Source organism: Silurus meridionalis, chromosome 22 (assembly GCF_014805685.1).
Source record: "Silurus meridionalis isolate SWU-2019-XX chromosome 22, ASM1480568v1, whole genome shotgun sequence".
NCBI lineage: Eukaryota > Metazoa > Chordata > Actinopteri > Siluriformes > Siluridae > Silurus > Silurus meridionalis.
In genome coordinates, this window is record NC_060905.1 from 13,769,857 (window position 1) to 13,789,679 (window position 19,823).

A 19,823-nucleotide genomic window follows, 5' to 3' on the forward strand; every position below is an offset into this window, starting at 1 on the left:
GTGAGTTGCCTGCTATAGAGCTCTGACTTCATTAAACACATTTGGAATGAACTGGAACACTGAATGAAGCCCAGGCATCCATCATTACCCTACTTTACTAATACCCTTATGGCTGAATTGGCACATATGTCCATAGATCCACTCCAATATCTTTATTTTTAGAAAAATTTAACATCTTTCCAGAAGAGTGAAAATTATTATAACAGCAAATGAGGACCAAATGTGGAATTGAATGTTTAAAAGGAACTTACAATTCTTATAATAAGGTATCAGGTATGAGCTGAGGGGATGCTCTTTTAATAAATGTAAAAGGTGTACCCTGGGCCTGGATCTCTCAGAACCTTCAAGACCCCCCTCCCCCCAAAAAAGTCACAGAATTAATGTGGTTTCAGGTGATCAGAAACAGACCGTCAGATATCCTAATGGTATAAATTTCTGTTTAACGCATTACAAGTGTCTAATCATTCACCTTAATGACTTCTTTATCCTATTTACAATTACTGAGTTGTGAATGCTTAATTCCTTCATATGTTGGAACCCACATTCTGGACTCTGAGTCTTTCTGAGTCTTAAGCTCGAGTTTCTGGCAGTGTGGAGTTCCTGTGTATGTTCTTCCCCTGTCCCCAAGCATCTCCTCCAGGTTCTCTAGTTTCATCCCACCTCCCAAAACATTCCAGTAAGTTTACTAGCTAAGATAAATTGCCTCTGGGTATGAATGATTATATGAATGTGTGTGCATGGTACCCTGTGATTAAAATCTTATCCAGGGTGTACAGTATTTCTGCCTCACTCCCAGCATTACCAGAATAGGCTTGGGAACTACCATTACCCTGGCCATTTTTTTTTCCAGCAGTTACTGAAAGTGAGAGTCAGCTAAGTTATTTATAAAACACCATAAGCAGGTTCATACCATAATAATAGCTCCCAATAGAAATAGGAAAGAGTGTTAAAGGTTTGAACAGGAACTGAATATATTACATATGTATACTGCATATAAGATTTTATTTCTATTTTATTGTAAATTCATTTATTTATTTCACTGCACTGATATTTAATTGTATTATTTAATAAATTCTGTTTTATAATTACATTTTTATTCTTTAATTTATTTATTTTCAATCTTTATATTTCAATTTCATTTTATGTCACAGACCAGTTGTAAAGACTTTCACCGCCCACATCGCACAATGTATGGTTATGGTATGGTATATGTATACATGAGCGTGACAATATTGTGGATACACCCAGTCTTATATGGTTTTTGAGACACATGCATGTTCTTTTTGTTTATATGCAACAAACTAGGTCAAAGGCAAAAGCACACAAGAATTGGACAGTGAATGAATGAAGAAACCTCTGTGGACAGATGAGTCTATATTTGACATTTCTGGCTCTAACAGGAGAACTTGTGTAAGATATAGAGAAGATGCTAGCATGCTTGTTTTTAATAAGTGTGTCTGCTAAATTCTGTAAATGAAATTTGAATTTGAGATATTGGTGGGATTGATCAAATATTTTGTAAAAGCAAAATTTTGTTGTGGGAGCAGCAGGAATTGAGTAAACTTCTTGCTGGAATGCAGGGGAATGGCCAAACTTTATATGAAAGAAGGAAAGATTGAAAAACCTTCTGTGGGATTAATCAAGAGTGTCAGCAGGAGTAAATGGAATTAGGAATTCCTTTGGAAGCAGGTTTGAGTGGGAGAAACATTCCTGTGCACAAACTTTTCAATACTCAATTTACTAATAAAGTGCCTGTCAAAGCTTTGTGAACACCTAGTGTTTTATGGTTTTGAGACATTATGAAGATTTACAAACAAATATATAAATGTACAGATGAAATTTACACTGTTGGCATCCAGACAGCTTGTTTCTCATCTGTCCACAGAACGTTCTTCCAGTCATTCCCTGTCCAATGTTTGTGTGTATTTTCTTTTACCTTTTTTTGTTGCATATAAACCAAAGGCACTTGCACGCTTCTTAAAAGAGATACTAAGTCAATAAAAGACTGGGTGTTTCCAAACTTTTGACAGGCAATGCATCTCAAATCACCTTTAAAACCTTTAAATAATAGTATAATACTGTGTAATATTATCGATTTTATATATCGATATCGGGGGATAGTTACAATATAACAATAATGCAGGTTGCTAGAGAATTGCTAGAAATGTTATTGTCACCCAATGGGATCAATGATTTTATCAGGGGATAAACATATACATACTGTTGGTTTAGCAACTGTATTTCAGAGTGGATTTTATACTTCTGGAAAAATCCAGAACAATCCAGCATGTCCATGTGGCAGCTTTCTTAGATATAATTGAACACTCCTATAAACAGCTTAATTATGCCTGGTATATGTGTTTGTTCCAGCATTTTGTAGAATTCTTGCCAAGTGTAGAGTAAAAACAGCCATTTGTAAGCTATTAATCAGTCAAAATTCAGTTCAAACTGCTTTTGGCTCAATCCAAAAACAGACTTAATTGTGCATGGTGCAATGTTCAGCCGCTCAGGATGTATAGAGTCTGCTGAAAATGACCTGCTCAGCATTTTAGCTATGAGCCAGCAGCCTTACTTTTCCTTCAGTGCAGACTGATGAGAGATGTTTTTCCAGTAGCGTTGGAAAAGTCGACTTCGGAAAACTGACATAGTATGCCAAATTCAATATAATAGCTGGTTTTATATGCTAAATTGTTACTATACTCAATATTGCTACAAAATAGAATTTTGTATTGATGCAATTTAACAAAATACGTTTGTTTTTTTTTTCATTAAAGGTCAAGCAATACAACAATAAAAAAACAACTAAGGGGTGGAGTTCTACAAAAGCACTTTGAACACTAGAAGGCTTATCTCTATTACTGTAGGCTATAAATATTGGTATGCAGCTGCAATTGAATTATAATGAAGTTAATCTTTGGCCTTAACTATTTTATTTCTATATCATTCTTTGTTTTAAATAGTTACATATCACATGGATTCATATATTTACATATTCTTTATGAGTCTAAGAAAGGCACGCTATAACAAAATATACTTAAACTGAAAGCCATTATAAAAAAATGACATGTAGAAAGGTTGTGCAGTACAGAATTTACACACTTTTCAAGGTCTGGTGATAGTCTAAGAAGTTGTTTATATTGTCTAATGAGAAAGGGCTTAAAAAACTTTAAAACTGCAAAAGTTTTTCATTATAACGAGCAGTTAAATCTCAGCAATAAATCAAACTTTATAAGTTACACTACTTCAAACATTACCCAAAAACATACTCTAGGTAAACATGACTTTAAAGGGTATAAGGATTTAACAATGTCACATTCCACATTTACATTTAGTCCCCATTTGCTGATATAATAACCTCCACTCTTCTAGGAAGATGTTTCACTAGATTTTATTGTGTGCTGGTGGAAATTTGTGTTCATTCAGCCACAAAGGTGTTAGTACTATAAATCAGGCATTGACGTAAGGTGATGAAGCCTGGGGTGCAGTTAGTGTTCAGTAGGTGTTGAGGTCCGATCTTCATAACAGGCCACTCAAGATCTCCACTCCAAACCATGTACACTATATTTTCATGGAGCTGGCTTTATGCACTGGAGCACTGACAGGCTGGGACAGGTTTAGGTCTCCTAGTTCATGTGAAGGGAAAATATTATCCTAATGCATCCAAAAACATCCTATTTTATTGTGTGCCTTAGAGCTTGGTGGAAACAGTTTGGAGAAACTTATGGCTAGAAAAATAAAGCATTCCAAAACTTTTTTTCCATATGTTGCTCAAGTTTATAAATACATGCTCTTGGCAAAAATGACTTTAAAGGGTAAAATGACTTAAAAGCCCTTGTGTGAGCAGCTTGAAAAAGCAGCTACTGCAAAAGCCAAGAAGCATTGAGTTTTTAAACATTTCTGCTCATTGAATCAGTTGTTTAAACTACTGACCCCCTGTGGTGACGTAAAGTAACAGATTAATATCAAAAAACAAAATGAAATCTGTAGCTACTGAGCAAACAGAACAAAACCGTGCTGTGATCTGTGACTATATTTGAAATCATTTCCATCAATAACACAACTACAACATTTAAACCACAATCACAGACTCACAAAAAAGCAAGATAAATACAAAGATTAAAAGTTCAAGCAGAACAAGAAAAATAAATAAATACTTTCAGATATAAATATACAGAAAACTTTCATGAATCATTAAGGCATGAACCCTAAAGTCAACTCCACATGACACTATGAATAATGGTTTTATTTCGAATAAAGGAAAATCTGTCTGAACCATTTTATCCCAGAGTTCCTCTTCATTCCCTCCGCATTAACGTTACTGATTTAATTAGCTGCTATTAAAGAGGCCACTATCAAAGTGACCTGGCATTTGAGGTCATGGGGTTTGCAAATGGACCTGGCAGAGAGAATGGAAATGAACTTGTCCCTTTCTCCTTCCTCACCTGCCAGATCCAGCACCTTTTCCCAGGGTTCAGAAGACGCTATTTGGCGATTTCTTCCCCCTGTGGGGAGGGTGTGGCGCTCCATAATGGACAAACCCGTGGACATGCCTCAACAACCAGTCCAGTACAAGGAGCTCCTTAAAGTATGTAACTCTGGAGGGGCCTGTGCAGGCTCTGGTTATGGAACACAAAGTAAAAACTCTCCTAAGGAAGTAGGCCATCGAGGTGGTCCCTCCCCCTAACAGAGAGTCCAGGTTCTACAGCCAGTACTTCATAGCTCCCGAGAAGGATAAGCAGCTGCGTCCCATTTAAATCTGCGTCAGCTGAACCGCTTACTAATAATGCTCAGGTTCAGGATGCTTACGCTGAAACAAGTCGTGTCTTAAATCAGTTCTGAGGTTCAGAGGTTTGTCACAATAGATCTGAAAGACACGTATTTCCACATAACCATCTTTCCTTCACGAGGTTTGCTTTTGGGGCCGAAGCTTACAATATCAGGTACTTTAGTTTGGCCTCGCACTTTTACCCCGCACCTTCACAAAGAGTGTTGATGTGGCTCTAGCTCCTCTGAGACTCCGGGGCATCTGCATACTAAATAATTGGTTGATATTAGCTCCATCAGAGCACTTGGCGTCCTGATGAAGGAATTGGGGGATTCCACCACTATGCAGGCACAGTTGTCTCCTGCTCGAGTCGAGTCTATCCTCACGGCCGTCAAGAGAGTGAGAGAAGGCCCAGTCACTCACTGTAAAGCAGTTCCAAAGACTGATGGGTCTAAAGGCAGCTGCATCCAATGTGGTCATCCTATACATAAGACCCCTGCAGTGGTGCACTGGAAGAGCAACCCACTCCACACAATTAAGATCACATGGTGAGCCTTTCAGGCCTTAGACATGTGGAAAGAAACCAGGTTCCTGTCACAGGGCCCCGTGTTTAGGGGCTCCATGTTGTCGTGTAACGTCTGGTCTCCCCACACTTTTCGAGGTCAGAGGGACTGGTCAGTCTCGTGGTATTGTGCATTCGTTCCCAAAGCATTGCTGACGCAGCTCGAGTTCCTGAAGGGGAACATCTCTAGGTCACGTATGTAACCCTAGTTTCCCAAGGGAACTAGATGCTGCGTCTCCACTGCATGTGCTTTTATAGCTTCCTGGTCATGACGTCACCCCGCTGGTGACGTTGCGCTTTTCCATCGGTCTGATTACACACGTGGTTCAAAGCTTGGTCATGCAGAAGTTCCCAAAGCATTGTTGATGCAGCGTTTCATTTCTTCAGGGAACAAGGGTTACATATGTAACCTAGAGACGTTCTTCACTAGGTGAAGATTTCTTTCTGACCTCATGATCCAGTTCTTCCCAGAGTAGTTTAATATGATTTAGGTGCAATGACTGGATAAGCCGTTCCATGATAGATAACACTGTTTGCTCATATTTACTGGTAATTTTTTTGTTTTATAGTAAAGCTGGTTCCAATTAGCTGCAGTCCAAACTGAATTGCATGGTGTTGAAGTATGGAATGAAAGTCGTGAAGATTCAGTATTTCTTTCACCTGAAATTAGTCTCCAACCTGCCCTGCTCCAAAACAACTCTAAACCATTAAGCCTTCACCTTCATGTTTGACTGTGAGTGTGAGGCAGTCTGCTAACATCTTCTCTCCTGTTCTCTGTCTTAAGTTCTTCTTTTAAAACAAATGTCAAATTTGGACATCATTCACTGTTCAATTCTTTTGCAATTATTTGCTTTTTACCTGGTTTGTTGCATATAAATAAAAGAAACATTGTCGTCTTAAAAAGAATAAAAGCATAGGTGTTTCCAAACTATTGACAGGAGCTGTAGATGTGTTTTGATGACACTTACACACTTGCATTGATCTAATTAATTTGAAATCTACATTGTTTCATTTTCAATTATATAACATGATGTTATATACTTTGTTTTACCAAGAATTGGCATGTAAAGAGCAGAGAGCAGATGCAAGGGCAGATGTTCTTAAAATGTTTTAGTACAAAAATAACTTGCCACAGACCATGAAACAACAGCAAGCATGAGACACTAAATGCTATGAAAGGTGAGACTCTACACGGGTGCTATTCAGCAGTGACAGTGAACAGGGGTTATTGTTTAGTGTAACATATGACTTGGAACATGGAGGTGCTGTGGCTAATGGGAAATATAGTCCAGGGCCATAATTCTGACCAGAATACTATTTCACATTTATAAACAAGTATTATAACTTGTTATAAAGATACATAAGTAAATACAAGATAAAACAGAACAATATAATCCAATCATGCCAAGCAACAGGAAACATTTCACTGCTTGTTTTACCTGGCACCAGACCTATGGAGGAGGTGCTGAAGTCACTCAGTGCTTGTCTGTAACAGCACAAAATAAATTAGAAAGTACCTCCCTTTTAATGTTTTTAAATATTTTTAGTGAGTGCTTTTAAATGTTGCTGCCAACTTCAGTTGATAATAAATACTCTTTGCTGTGCTGTCAGTGATGGCACAGGAAGACACAGAAATGCCTTAAAATATTGATATCTTGTGACAGTTCCACGTAAAGATAAAGCCAGATGAGGCACTATGTGCAAATAAAAAATTACTCTAGGTCTACTGGCATGCTGTAATTCTGATATATAGCCTGGGTCTATTTTAAACATGAAATCAGTGTATTTAAAATATATTTCATTAATTACATACAGTTAAATTATATTAACACAGTCAGTGACTATAAATATGAATGCATTAAATGCACTTTAGGAAATTGTGGTTGCTCAAACACATTCAAATAAAATAAAAATAAGTATAATATAGTTTTTTCTCCTCCAGATATTGCTTGTATAAACAGTAATGGTATAAGCATGGATCTTGATTTTTATATTTTTAATTAAAAACACAATTAAAAAAAGTATATTGTCTGACTTTGATCAAAACCTGAAAAACTTAAAAAATGCTTGTTTTCTTAAATTATTAAATAACTATGAAGACATTTATTTTCATATCTGTGAGTTGTGGAGCACCCTGTCATCAATAAAGTGTCTTAAAAAGAAAAACACAATCCAACAGACTTCAACAGATTGTGGTCTAGAGCACAAATATTATTTCAGTCCGTAAACACACACACACACACACACACACAGCAGGTAAATGAACTTCAAGAAAATATGCCACTAACCAGCACTTTCATAACGCAAAATGTAAAATGCATGTTTGTAGAGAGTGGTTTTCTCACTTTAAATTATACATAGACTTTTCTATGTATTTCTAAGTGTTTCTAAACAATATCCCCATTACATAGTATAGTTATATGGTAATTACTTGGCATACTAGTATATACACCATATTAACAAATGAACTGGGACACCTGACTTTGCCATTCATATATAGTTTTTCCACAAATTGTTCCCACAAAGATGAAGCCACGTAACTGTATAGGATGTCTTTGGATAATAAAGAAATACATTTTCCCTGCACTTCAACTAGTGGAGTGGGGTATTTTGAGTGGCCTGCAACAAAGCTCTGACCTCACACTTGTGGTTGAATGAGCATAAGTACACTTCAAAATCCAGAAACTAGAAACTCCCTTAACTTGAAACTAGAGTGAAGGTTAAATATTATAGAAAATGGGGACTAAATATGAAATAAGATGTTCACAAAGAAGTCATAGCAATCTTATGGTCAGGTGTCAACAAACTGTTGTGCAAATAGTGTTTACATATCTGGTATCAGACAATTATTAGTAATGGAATGGTGCAGTGAAATGTTACCAGTGTTTTATTGTTTTATTTATTCCCAAGCAATTGTGCCTAGAATTGTGTTTAGAGATAATTGAAGTATATATTTTACCTTTAATAAAGTCAGTAAACATTTTACTCATAAACAATAATTATAGTCATGATTCTCCAGCAGGACCTTTGAAATTTCATTATCTTATACTTGATAACATGCAGAGATAATGTAAGGCAGTTTTATAACTCTGCAAGAAAATGAAAAAATAGAAGCAGTCATGGAATGGCAACTCAGTAGGCAAACACTGGCTGGGCACTACACCAAAGACAATTTTCTCAGTAAACACACAAACACACACATACACACACCCACCATGGAGTGTGCTGTGCATACAAAATACTGAGTATGCTTACCCAGCACAAGTTAAATACTAAATCATATGAGCATTGTGTGAGAAAAGAGAGAAATAAGAAATTGTTTTGTACCACCAGGCAGTGTATCATGAAAAGCTATTGTAAATAATACTTGATTTGTACTTGTTTCAAGTATTTCCCAAAGAAAAGAAAGACTTCCACACTTTTTACTCCAAACATTTTGAATATATTCAACCAAAATACTTAAGATGACGCACGTTGAATGTTTCTTTTAGTCCATTTTACATTTGTAAATCCCCAAAGCCATGTTTTAAAATCTAGTAGAAAGTCTTATCAAAATAGCCAACTACATATTATTATCCAACCCACATGAAATAGTATGTTAATTTTTCAGGTTGACATGACAGACATGACATGACATGACATGATATGTCATATGTCAGTGTTTCAGAACTACTTTGATCTTACTTTTTTGTGGTCTACAGATATTTGGTGATGTCATATGATGTCAATATGATACACATCAAGCAAGTATCCTCATGTGAATGTTTTAATCCCTCACATGTCTATGTTGCAGTAGTTTTGTGATTTCACTCTATTTTGTGGTTAAAGTGCACATGACATGGGCCATTAACTTAGGTGAGAAAAGTAATAGCACATTTCTCTCAAATGGAATGTTTTGAGATATGTTTTGTACTATTTTGAGGACAGTGTCTCTAAATCTACTGGCCTCTCATCATCTGTGTATGCAAGAAAAAAAATAATGGGAATAGTATACAGCCTTGAGGGATACCAATAAACACAGAACCACTTCACTACTTTTGACATCCAAAAACAACACAAATGCATTTGATTCACTATGAATAAATATAATGTATATGAATATATATATAAATAATATATATATTATATGAAATATATATGAATAATTGTTTGAAAAACATTGTGGTGTGTTTCACTGTACTGCAACAGAGGAAGTAATTCTCTGACTCCATCCCAATCATACCTGCGATGCGGATGACTGCCCTCTCAGCTGGGTCCAGAACATCTCCGGATGCTGATTTAGAACGTTTGACACGCTGGTGTTTGGCCAGATTCCAGGGCAATGTGTCTCCAGGAAAGGTTGAAGACCACAGCTCGCTTCTACTTTCCTCAGATGCAGACCTCTCCCGGAGACGTGGACGAGGAGTCACAGACATTGCCTGCAAAAGGTTATAAGATATAAGACTTGCTGTTATCCATGTTTTTTGTACCTTTTTTGCCAACACAACATTCTCCACCATTGCCTGCAAGGCATAATGGGAAATACGTATAGAAAGAATGATATTCATTTCAGTACTTTTCCAGAGACTTGTAGAGTTAATGCCAAAGCACACTGACGGTGTTCTGCCAGCTAACTGTGGGCTACGTGAGCTGAGTCAGCAAAAAGCAAGCTGAAGCATCTTACTTATAAAGCAGTTATAATGTTAAATAAAATAAATAAAAAAAATTAAATAAATAAAAAACAAAAAAAAAACCTTGAGCTAAATATGTGGCTCGTTTACAGAGTATCATCTTTTATCACTGTGTGCAGCATAAATCCTGTACATGCAACTAAATACTGTGTTTATTTCCGTTATTATGAAGTCTCATTTGTCAGTAGCCAAAGAAAACTATTGCAAAAACAACACAAATATCCCACTCAAACAATCAGAGAACCACTCAAATTTTTAATTAAACTAACTTAAAATACTGCCAGCAAACATATAAACATACATGAATAAATATTTGGTGGCTTTGCCCATTGCCTATTGATGGTGGGGTGCCAATAATTTTACAAAATGTTTTGCACTAAATTGCACTATATAAGAAACAAATAAAAAAAACCTTATATAGTGCCCAGACTCAAAAGACGCTTCATTACATGCAATACCCATTTTGTTGAAAGGCGCCAATAATTCTGGAGTTGACTGTAATATTTCCATTAGCAGGGAAAGTGGAAGGATGTGAGGAACTCTTTTTTCTTTTATGTAACGCCTACAAATAAATTAAACATGGCAAGCACTGAAAAGGGTACTGTAGACTTACCTACCAAGGCTCTCTGCTGTACCTTCTCTAAAACTGATTGACAGTGTAGCTTTCAAAATGTGGGTTACAAAGTAGTTTGGCATAAAGGGTTACATAATTTATTGTTAGATAATTAATATAATTTATTTCCTTAATTACATTAAACAGGTAATAATTTGAAAGCCTTCTTAAAAGCAAACAATCAAAAGATTCATATGGGAAGTTTTTTTTTCTAGTTTACATTCATTCAAAATTTTATTAAAGTCTCCAATGTCACAACTTTGCAACAGTCTGAGGTAAAGCTGCATTTTCATGCTTTCTGACACAAGCCTTTGTTCAATGCTATTTCACTGTAACATAACAAACTGCATTTAGATTTACAATAATGGCACTGGACAGACATCTTTATCCAAAGTGGCTTACTTGTATTTATTTTCCAATACAATGGAGCAGTTGTTTATTACAGGCCTTGCTCAGTAACACCGAAGTGGCAGCGTGGTAGTCCTGAGATTTGAATTCATGATCTTCCAATCAAAGACCAACTTAATACAAATTAACCACTGAGTTACCACTTAAACACATTTTGCATATGGTACAATTGATGAAATTCATTATTTTTCTTAGAATTCTATAACAAATACCACATAATGACAATGTGAAAGAAGTTTGTTTGAAAGCATATATATATATATATATATATATATATATATATATATATATATATATATATATATATATATATATATAAAACATAATAATAATACATAAGTATTCACAGCCTTTGCCATGACACTCAAAATTGAGCTCAGGTGCATCCTGTTTTTACTGATCATCCTTGAGATGTTTATACAACTTGATTAGAGTACACCTGTGGTAAATTCAGTTAATTTGACATCATTTGGAAAGACACACTTCTTTTATATTCGGTCCTACTGTTAACAGTGCATGTCAGAACACAAACCAACCCATTAAATCCAAGAAAATGTCTTTAGACCTCTGAGACAAGATTGTATCGAGGCACAGATCTGGGGAAGGTTACAGAAATATTAACACACCATTGAACGTCCCAATGAGCACTGTGGCCCACTAGAGCGGGCTGCCTGGCCAAACTGAGCGAACGGGGGAGAAGGGCCTTAGTCAGGAAGGTGACCAAGAACTTGATAGTTACTCTAAAAGAGAGAGGAACCTTCCAGAAGAACAACCATCTCTGCAGCACTCCACCAATCAGGCCTGTATGTACAGAGTCAAACAGGACAACGACCCTATACACACAGCCAGGATAACAAAGGAGTGACTACAGGACAATCTTGGATAGAGCTAGAGAGGTTCTGCAAAGAAGAATGGGAGAAACTGCCCAAAAATAGGTGTGGCAAGCTTTTGTAGCATCATAATAAAAAGACTTGAGGCTGTAATTAATGCCAAAGGTACTTCAACAAAGTATTGAACAAAGGCTGTGAATACTTATGTACATGTGATCTTTATTTTTATTACTTTTTTACAATCGATCACATGTTGTTTTCATAGTCTTAATGGACTACAATCCATTATCCTGCTCCCTAAAACACCAGGCCCCACAAACATGGCTGCCTGAGACGACACTTTCCAGAAACACACTCTTCTCGTTCCTATTTGCCTGATTACTAATCACATACACTTACACTTGTTCACTAATCACACACCTGAGAGAGTAATCACACCTCATAGTATATAAGAAGCCTTAGGCTAACTAGTAACACTCTCCCTGCATTTCCCTAATGTTTTTTTTGTTCTGGTTTTTGATCGTTGGTTGCACATGCATGTACTTGGATTATGATTTGGTTTACTGTATTAGATTTGTTTGGCTGTGTTGCACTTAATTAATTTCATACCAGCATTAATAATCTGTGTCCACTTAATTTATGTGACAATATCATAGAAAATATATGTATATGTGCTCAACTCAACTCAACTCAACTCAACTCAACTCAACTCAACTCAACTCAACTCAAGCTCTATTGTCATTCTTCCATTACATACACACTATACAACAGAAAGAAATGCCGTTACTACAGACCAAAGTGCATACAGAGTGGAACAGCAAGAGTGACATTAAACATAAATAAATAGAAAGTAGACATTAAACATAGCGGAGTTAAGGTGTGATACATATGCGTAGATGTGATAGATATAAGGCTGGGATGTAGGTAATGTAAGAACAGAGTTAAATAAAGTGCGAGTGCACAGTCAGAGTGACCAGGTTCTGATGCATCGGAACCTCTTGCCTGATGGCAGGGTTCTGAACAGATTGTGGGAGGGGTAAGAGGGATCCTTCACAATGGTAGAGGCTCTGCGTAAACAGCGTGTATTAAAGATGTCCTGAATAGAGGGGATGGAGACCCCTATCATCCTCTCAGCTGTCCTCAATATGCACTGTATGGTCTTGCTTTTCTGGAAGCTGGGGTCAGTACACTATGATGGAAACACATCTACCCAGTCAATTCCACAATATAAATTAATAAATTCAAGTGTCTCACCAATTCATGTAATTTGATAATCGGCCTAGGAAGGTAAAAATAATGGACAGAGAATCATATATGGATTGACAACAAGGTCTGAAAGTTTATTAATGTAATTTCGGTTTGTCATCCTGAAATGCCTGAGCCAAAGTCTGTCTTAAACGTGATTTGTTGAGAACTCTCTCACAAGATCCAGTTCCCTGATATATCATTTACCTGGGATCACAAGCTAACATAAGGTTTGTCATAGGGTTTCATCTGCATTCTCAGAACCGCAGGTATTTAATAATACTGGAAGTAAAGAGCCACAATGGCCTCGCCTCTCTGGTAGCAACAACTTTCTATTGTTTGGATATTTTTTTGCCAGTTCCTCCTGGAATCTTCTTCTACAGCAGAAATGAGAAAGGTTTATTTGCAAATCTTCCAATTCTTTTTTTTTTTTGCTGTAAATTAATTTGCCACTTGAATTTGAAATAATCTATGATAGACAAAAACATTTATTTATTATCCACAGTATTTGTAGTAATAGAAACATTGTTCTATTACTGAAATTCTCCAGTATGCAAATAAGCTCCAGATGTTGAGCGTCCTAACCAATCCGGAGTCGTTTTCTGGCGAGTGTTTTGACGATTCAATCCTGTCAATCCTGGTCTGAGGCAAATCATTTCCCATTAATCAAAATTTACAGACACAGAACAAAATAAGGTTATAGTGTGTGTGTGTGTGTGTGTGTGTGTGTGTGTGTTTCTGTAAATAATACAATGGTAATCGACGGCCATTTAATATGAATTTGTATGGCTTTGAACAAAAATGAGGCATCATTAATCCTAAATCATGTTGCACATCACTCTGTGTACACTGCGCTAAAATATGGCCATCATAACCGAGCACATGCAGTGATGCAGCAAAACACAGGCGCGTTCCCGCGAGAGAATGAACGCGCATTTAAAACTGGGAGGTTAAAGAATGATATCTTTAGTCTGGCTGTTCACCTTCACAAATGCCCTCCTAATATACAGTAGCTTCACTCACATCCTCTAAATCTGTCACTGGCATGTCAAAGCATCCACGCTTTCAATTATCCAAAGAGTATGACGTGCGGTTGCGTCCTAAACCGCATATTTGCGCACTAAATAGTATACGAACTCGGACACTATATTGGTCATAGACAGGCTGTTTATTTTTTCTTCTAAATTAAGGACATGGTCTTTATTTATATTTATAGTAGCATGCAAACCGGCTTTAACTTAACTATATCCGCATCTCTATCCGCCGCCTAATCAAATGTCAATTATAAAAGCTTTACCGGAAGTTGCTTGATTGATGAGAATCCGCTGCGCGTGAGTTTTGTAGGAATCAGGAGAGAATCCCGGGGCTAAATGCAGCAGGGAGAGGATTACTTGCTCCTGATGATGTAGACGCGCTCAATAGCGATATCACCTCCCTACAGCAGGACGCATCATTTACATCAGGCTCTGTCTCTATACACTGGGACTGCAATGCTAGACAGTAGAGCGCACCACTTCAGCTACTATACCCAGTACAATGTGACAGTCAGTGAAAACACTGAAGCAATAGAGTCTTTGTCTCATAAGAGTGCAAATTGATGATCCTTTCTCACTACAACCCTGCGCATTGCGTAAAAACATCTAATAGCTCTGTCCTGTAAAGCTGCAGCTGCATGGCTTTTTGCATAATTTGGACGAAATGACAGACCATTTGCTAGATCTGTGATAAAGACATGATTGCAGTATATTACAGGTGCAGTTCAAGACTGATGATTATGATGATAATAATAATATCTACCACGTGCTGCTGAAATCTCAAATCTGATTAGTCACAACGTATTGATTTATTTTCTATAACAGCATCGTGCATTGACAATACCTCCTGCTGTAATTCTTCTCACAGATATTCATATTAAATTTTTGTATGGTTTTGAGACAGTGGCATGAACTAAAAGACAGGAGGTGGAGCTGGAGGTAGCAGAGCTGAAGAGGTTGAGGTTTTCGTTGGGAGTGATGAGGATGGACAGGATTAGAAACAGGTTTATAAGAAGGAGGATGTTGGGCATGTAGGACGTTTTGGAGACAAGGTGAGGGAGGCGAGATTGAGATGGTTTGGACATGTGCAGAGGAGGGACATGGGGTATATTTCGGTAGGAGAATGCTGGGAGGAAAAGAGGAAGGCCAAGGAGGAGGTTCATGGATGTGGTGAGGGAAGACATGCAGGTTGTTGGGGTGAAAGAGGCAGATGTAGAGGACAGGGGGTATTGAGACAGATGATCCGCTGTGGTGACCCCTAATGGGAGCAGCCGGAAGAAGAAGAAGAAGAAGTTCATATTATTCAGTAGTAGCGACAGAGAAAATAAAAAGTCTAGTAAAGTTGGCTTGCTGCATAAGACTCCCCATGTCACCTAGGCTTAGTGCCAACTTCACCAAGATGTACCTTCCTCAAGGAATTAAGTCTGAGCTTCATTATCAGAAGATACAAGCTAAATGTAAAGAAAAATGTAACATTTACCCTTGACCTCATCTAAAAGGAATGAATCTTTTGGGTTCTGTTTGCAATAATACCCTAAACTGTCGCCATAACTACTGCAATGATGCATTTGTGAATTTAAACACATAAAGTATAGCATTTGAGTAGATGGATAACCGTGTAGAAGTGATTAAAAAAGCTGTAACAGGTACAAAATGATTTGCAAGCAATCAATGTTTTTAATTTTAAGTCTTAAAAATGCAGTTTGTGATTTTCAGAGCTGAAGCAAACTGTACTGCAATCAAGACACTGTCTCTTAACAATCTAACCCCACCATATCTGCTAAAGCAATGTTTGCTCTTTTATTAAAAAAAGATTAGCGACTATGCTTGCTTGCAGCAAATCTAATTTCTGGGCCAGAAAGACAATAGCATATCTCTCTGAATTGAAGCAAGTTTGAATATTTCACTAACAAATCTTTTAGCACATTTAATGGAATAAATGGAAAAAAAAATGTCTAGAAATTACAAACTGCACCTTTAAAGATTTGACCTCATTTCATATAAACGTTTGATCTAAAATGGCATTTTACAGCATTATGACAGATTTAGTAATTTATATTCTTCTTAAAGCACAGTGTTGATACAGGTAACACAACAGACAAAGGGGAAGGAATTTTAAAAAGTTATTAGGTGCATTTAATTTGATAATTAAAGGTGAGAGGAAACTCACCGTCTCTGTAGATTCGAAGGTTATGGCCTCAGGTGCAATGGTGACCTTCCGTTTTTTCCTTTTCCTTACTGTGGTAGGTTTTTCCTGCTCCCCCTGTTCTTCCACCTTCTCACCATTGACCACTTTCTGCTTCTCTTCCTTCACTGTTTTCTGCTTCTCTTCATTCACTGCTTTCTGCTTCTCGTTCTTCGTTGATTTCTGTTTCTCCTCCTTAACTGCTTTCTGTTTCTCCTCCTTTACTGCTTTCTGCTTCTCCTCCTTCACTGTTTTCTGCTTCTCGTTCTTCGTTGATTTCTGTTTCTCCTCCTTCACTGCTTTCAGATTCTCCTCCTTTACTGCTTTCTCCTTTTCCTTATCCACCTTTTGCTTCTCCTCCTTCACTGCTTTCTGCTTCCCCTCCTTCACTGCTTTCTGTTTCTCCTCCTTCACTGCTTTCTGTTTCTCCTCCTTCACTGCTTTCTGTTTCTCCTCCTTCACTGCTTTCTGCTTCCCTCCTTCACTGCTTTCTGTTTCTCCTCCTTCACTGCTTTCTGTTTCTCCTCCTTCACTACTTTCTGTTTCTCCTCCTTCACTGCTTTCTGTTTTTCCTCCTTCACTGCTTTCTGATTCCCCTCCTTTATTGCTTTCTGCTTCTCCTCCTTTACTGCTTTTTGTTTCTCCCCCTTCACTGCTTTCTGCTTCTCCTCCTTTACTGCTTTCTCCTTTTCCTTCTCCACCTTTTGCTTCTTCTCCTTCACTGGCTTCTGCTTCTCATCCTTATTCTCTTCCTTTAAATCTTTCACCGCTTTCTGCTTGTTCTCCTTCTTCTCCCCTTTCAATGCCATCGGTTTCTCCTGAGACAGAGGAGTTGCCAGTGTGACCAGTCCAACAATCCCATCGTTAACCAAAGCTGAAGTGACACTTCTTTCCTTCTGCTTTTTCTTGCGCTGAAAGAACAGTGAAAACAAGGTATTCATTTCACTTGTAGGGAAACAGCAGTTGTTTTATCTGCAGAATGAATCTTCTAAACTGTCTTGAGCTGAAACTGAGTGACCGTACAGCAAAGGGCCACACTCAGTAAATGACAAAAAGGGGTTTCACAATTAATTATGTGGGTGCGCTCCAGCTGCCTACTTCCAAAATCACACAAAAGGCTTGTTGTGAGACGGCCAGTGATTGTGATTGGGGCTGTCAGGTGAACAAATAAAGTTTGGCACTTTTCATTGCTAGATCAGACCAAAAAGCTACATGCAAGATTCCATTTATTTATATGTAAAACTCTCACATTCAGTCAGCTTCAGCAGCAAACTGCATCAAAAGACACTTTTTTATTCTGAATGAGCTGCCAGTCTGTTTCCAATCTGCAATTAAAAGTCAACAATTTACCTCAGATGGACACTGGGAGAGCATTATAATAGGAAACCTAAAAGCTCTGAGCTCTACACTGTGCCACTCCTAAATACACACAATATTCAGCTGGGTCCAAAGTTCTAAAAAAACTAGTATACATGTGGGAAAAATGCTTTAATTGTGCATTCATTTCTAATTTATTACAACAGCTTTTATTACACATTGTATTAACAACACCTCAAGTGCCAAGTAAAAAATATATATATTTTTTAAGTTTTTAATATTGAATGCATGAATTTTAGAATTTTGTAGAATTTTACTATGTCCATGTTTTTGGTTTAATTACTGCACAAATTTGTGAAAAAGCTCATGATCCAAATACTTGTGAGTTTGTTTTATGCAATTCCTAGAAAGAAGTCAAAATTGCGAGAGAAAAAAGTCGGGATTGTGAGATATGAAAAAAAAAGGCAGAATTGTCAGAAAAAGTCAAAATTGCAAGAAATATACTCTCAATTGCGAGGTATAAAGTAATCAGCACCTAATGGCAAAGCACATAATAGGCTTCCATATCTATTATAAAATACGCAAATTGTAAAGGATTATCAAGCCAAAGAGTTAATACGGCCAAACCTTGTCATCGGGAAAATGGCATACAAAGCTCTGTTTTCAATATAAAGGTAACTCCCGCATTCTGTAACAATCACATGTCACGGTTTCCTTTGGTGCTTTGCCAGAAAGTGTCGCAAACAAGATATAAACCAGAATTCTGTCTTTATAACTCCCATTTGCAAGTTTATGTCTCACAATTTTGCCTTTTTTTCTCGCAATTGCAAGGTCATATCTCAAAATTCTAAAACTAAAGTCAGACTTGCGAGTTTGTATCACTCAAGTCTGAATTGTGATATTAAAAAGTCACAATAACCTTGAATTTTTTTTTTTTAATTCAGTGGAAATGGGCTTTCGTAAAATTTTGGAACAGGTGAATGTAAAATTTACTCATATTAATCTATAATATAATATAAAAAATCTAAAATGTTATTTAAAAAATTATACAATATTAATATTTCATTTCATTTTATTTGTTTTTAAACAATAGACACTGTACCAAAGCTGCTTTACAGAATCAAATAAATTACAAATAGAAAATTTCAGCCTGATTCACTATAAGTAGGGGGAAAATCTCCATGAAATGGAATGAGGAAGAAACCTTGAGAGGAACCAGACAGAAAAGATCAGCTACTCATCTGGGTGACACCAAATATACATTTATTATAATTCCATTTAATAGTTATGTAATATTATCTGTTCATGCTTTCACTTGGTCATAGATTCCAATCAGTGCAGCATCTGTACCTTCTGACGGAATTCTTTTGAAAAGCAGGAAAGTCAATCCGTAAAAAAGAAGAAACAGGTGCAAAGGGGCAAATGCCAACATTCTCTTGTTAAACACTGATGGCTTTCAAGACTATTTAGAGTATAAATTATTGCAGCAAAAAATGTCATGTAAGTATTGTTTTCGCTTTTGACAATAATGGTCTTGAAAGTACTTGGTATCGGATTGAAAAGGGAATAATGGTATCCCCTATCTCGACTCTGCAGTAAAGAAGATTTGGAAAAGCATAAATATCCCTTTACCAACATGGAACATGAAGTTTATATACCCTGATCTAGGGTAAGTTTAGTAAAATATGTAACATTTATTGAATTCAATGACTTAAGTTATCAAGATGTCACCTGGAGATGAATGGGTTCATAACTGACTCTGGTTCCTCTCAAGAATTGTTCCTCATCATCTCAGAGCGTTTTTCCATCACCACTGTCACCTCTGGCTCACTTATTAGGGATATGAGTTTTTAAGACCTGATTTATGATTTACCAATGACTATTGGTAAAAGCACTATACAGTGATATATTCTGTATAATTTGCAAAGCTGAATCACAATCCTGAGTACTGACACTTTTCTCCAATGTCAGAACAATTGGTCTGTTCATCCTACAACTATCTTTAGCACTTATTGTCTAATAAAAGTGCTTAATCACTGACCATAATCATTTTTCCATAATAAGCCTTTCAGAAATACAGTTTACTCAGAAGTTTACATACCTCTGTCAGAATTTGTAAGATGTATAGCTCTTAAATTTTTACGTTCATTACCAGAGAAATGTCCATGCATCAAATTCATTATAATTATAACCA

General features: G+C 36.8%; 1 protein-coding gene across 1 annotated transcript in view; it reads right to left on the reverse strand.

The window, feature by feature from the left end:
- Window positions 1–17,047, reverse strand: part of LOC124376372 (vicilin-like seed storage protein At2g18540) — a gene marked incomplete at its 5' end in the record, with an annotated part of 40,192 nt that extends 23,145 nt beyond the window's left edge. The window contains 2 exons of the mRNA XM_046835425.1: window positions 9,550–9,745; window positions 16,298–17,047. Of these exons, the coding sequence (XP_046691381.1) occupies window positions 9,550–9,745; window positions 16,298–17,047 (946 nt within the window). The remainder of the gene's footprint in view (window positions 1–9,549; window positions 9,746–16,297) is intronic.
- Window positions 17,048–19,823: the final 2,776 nt, after the last annotated feature.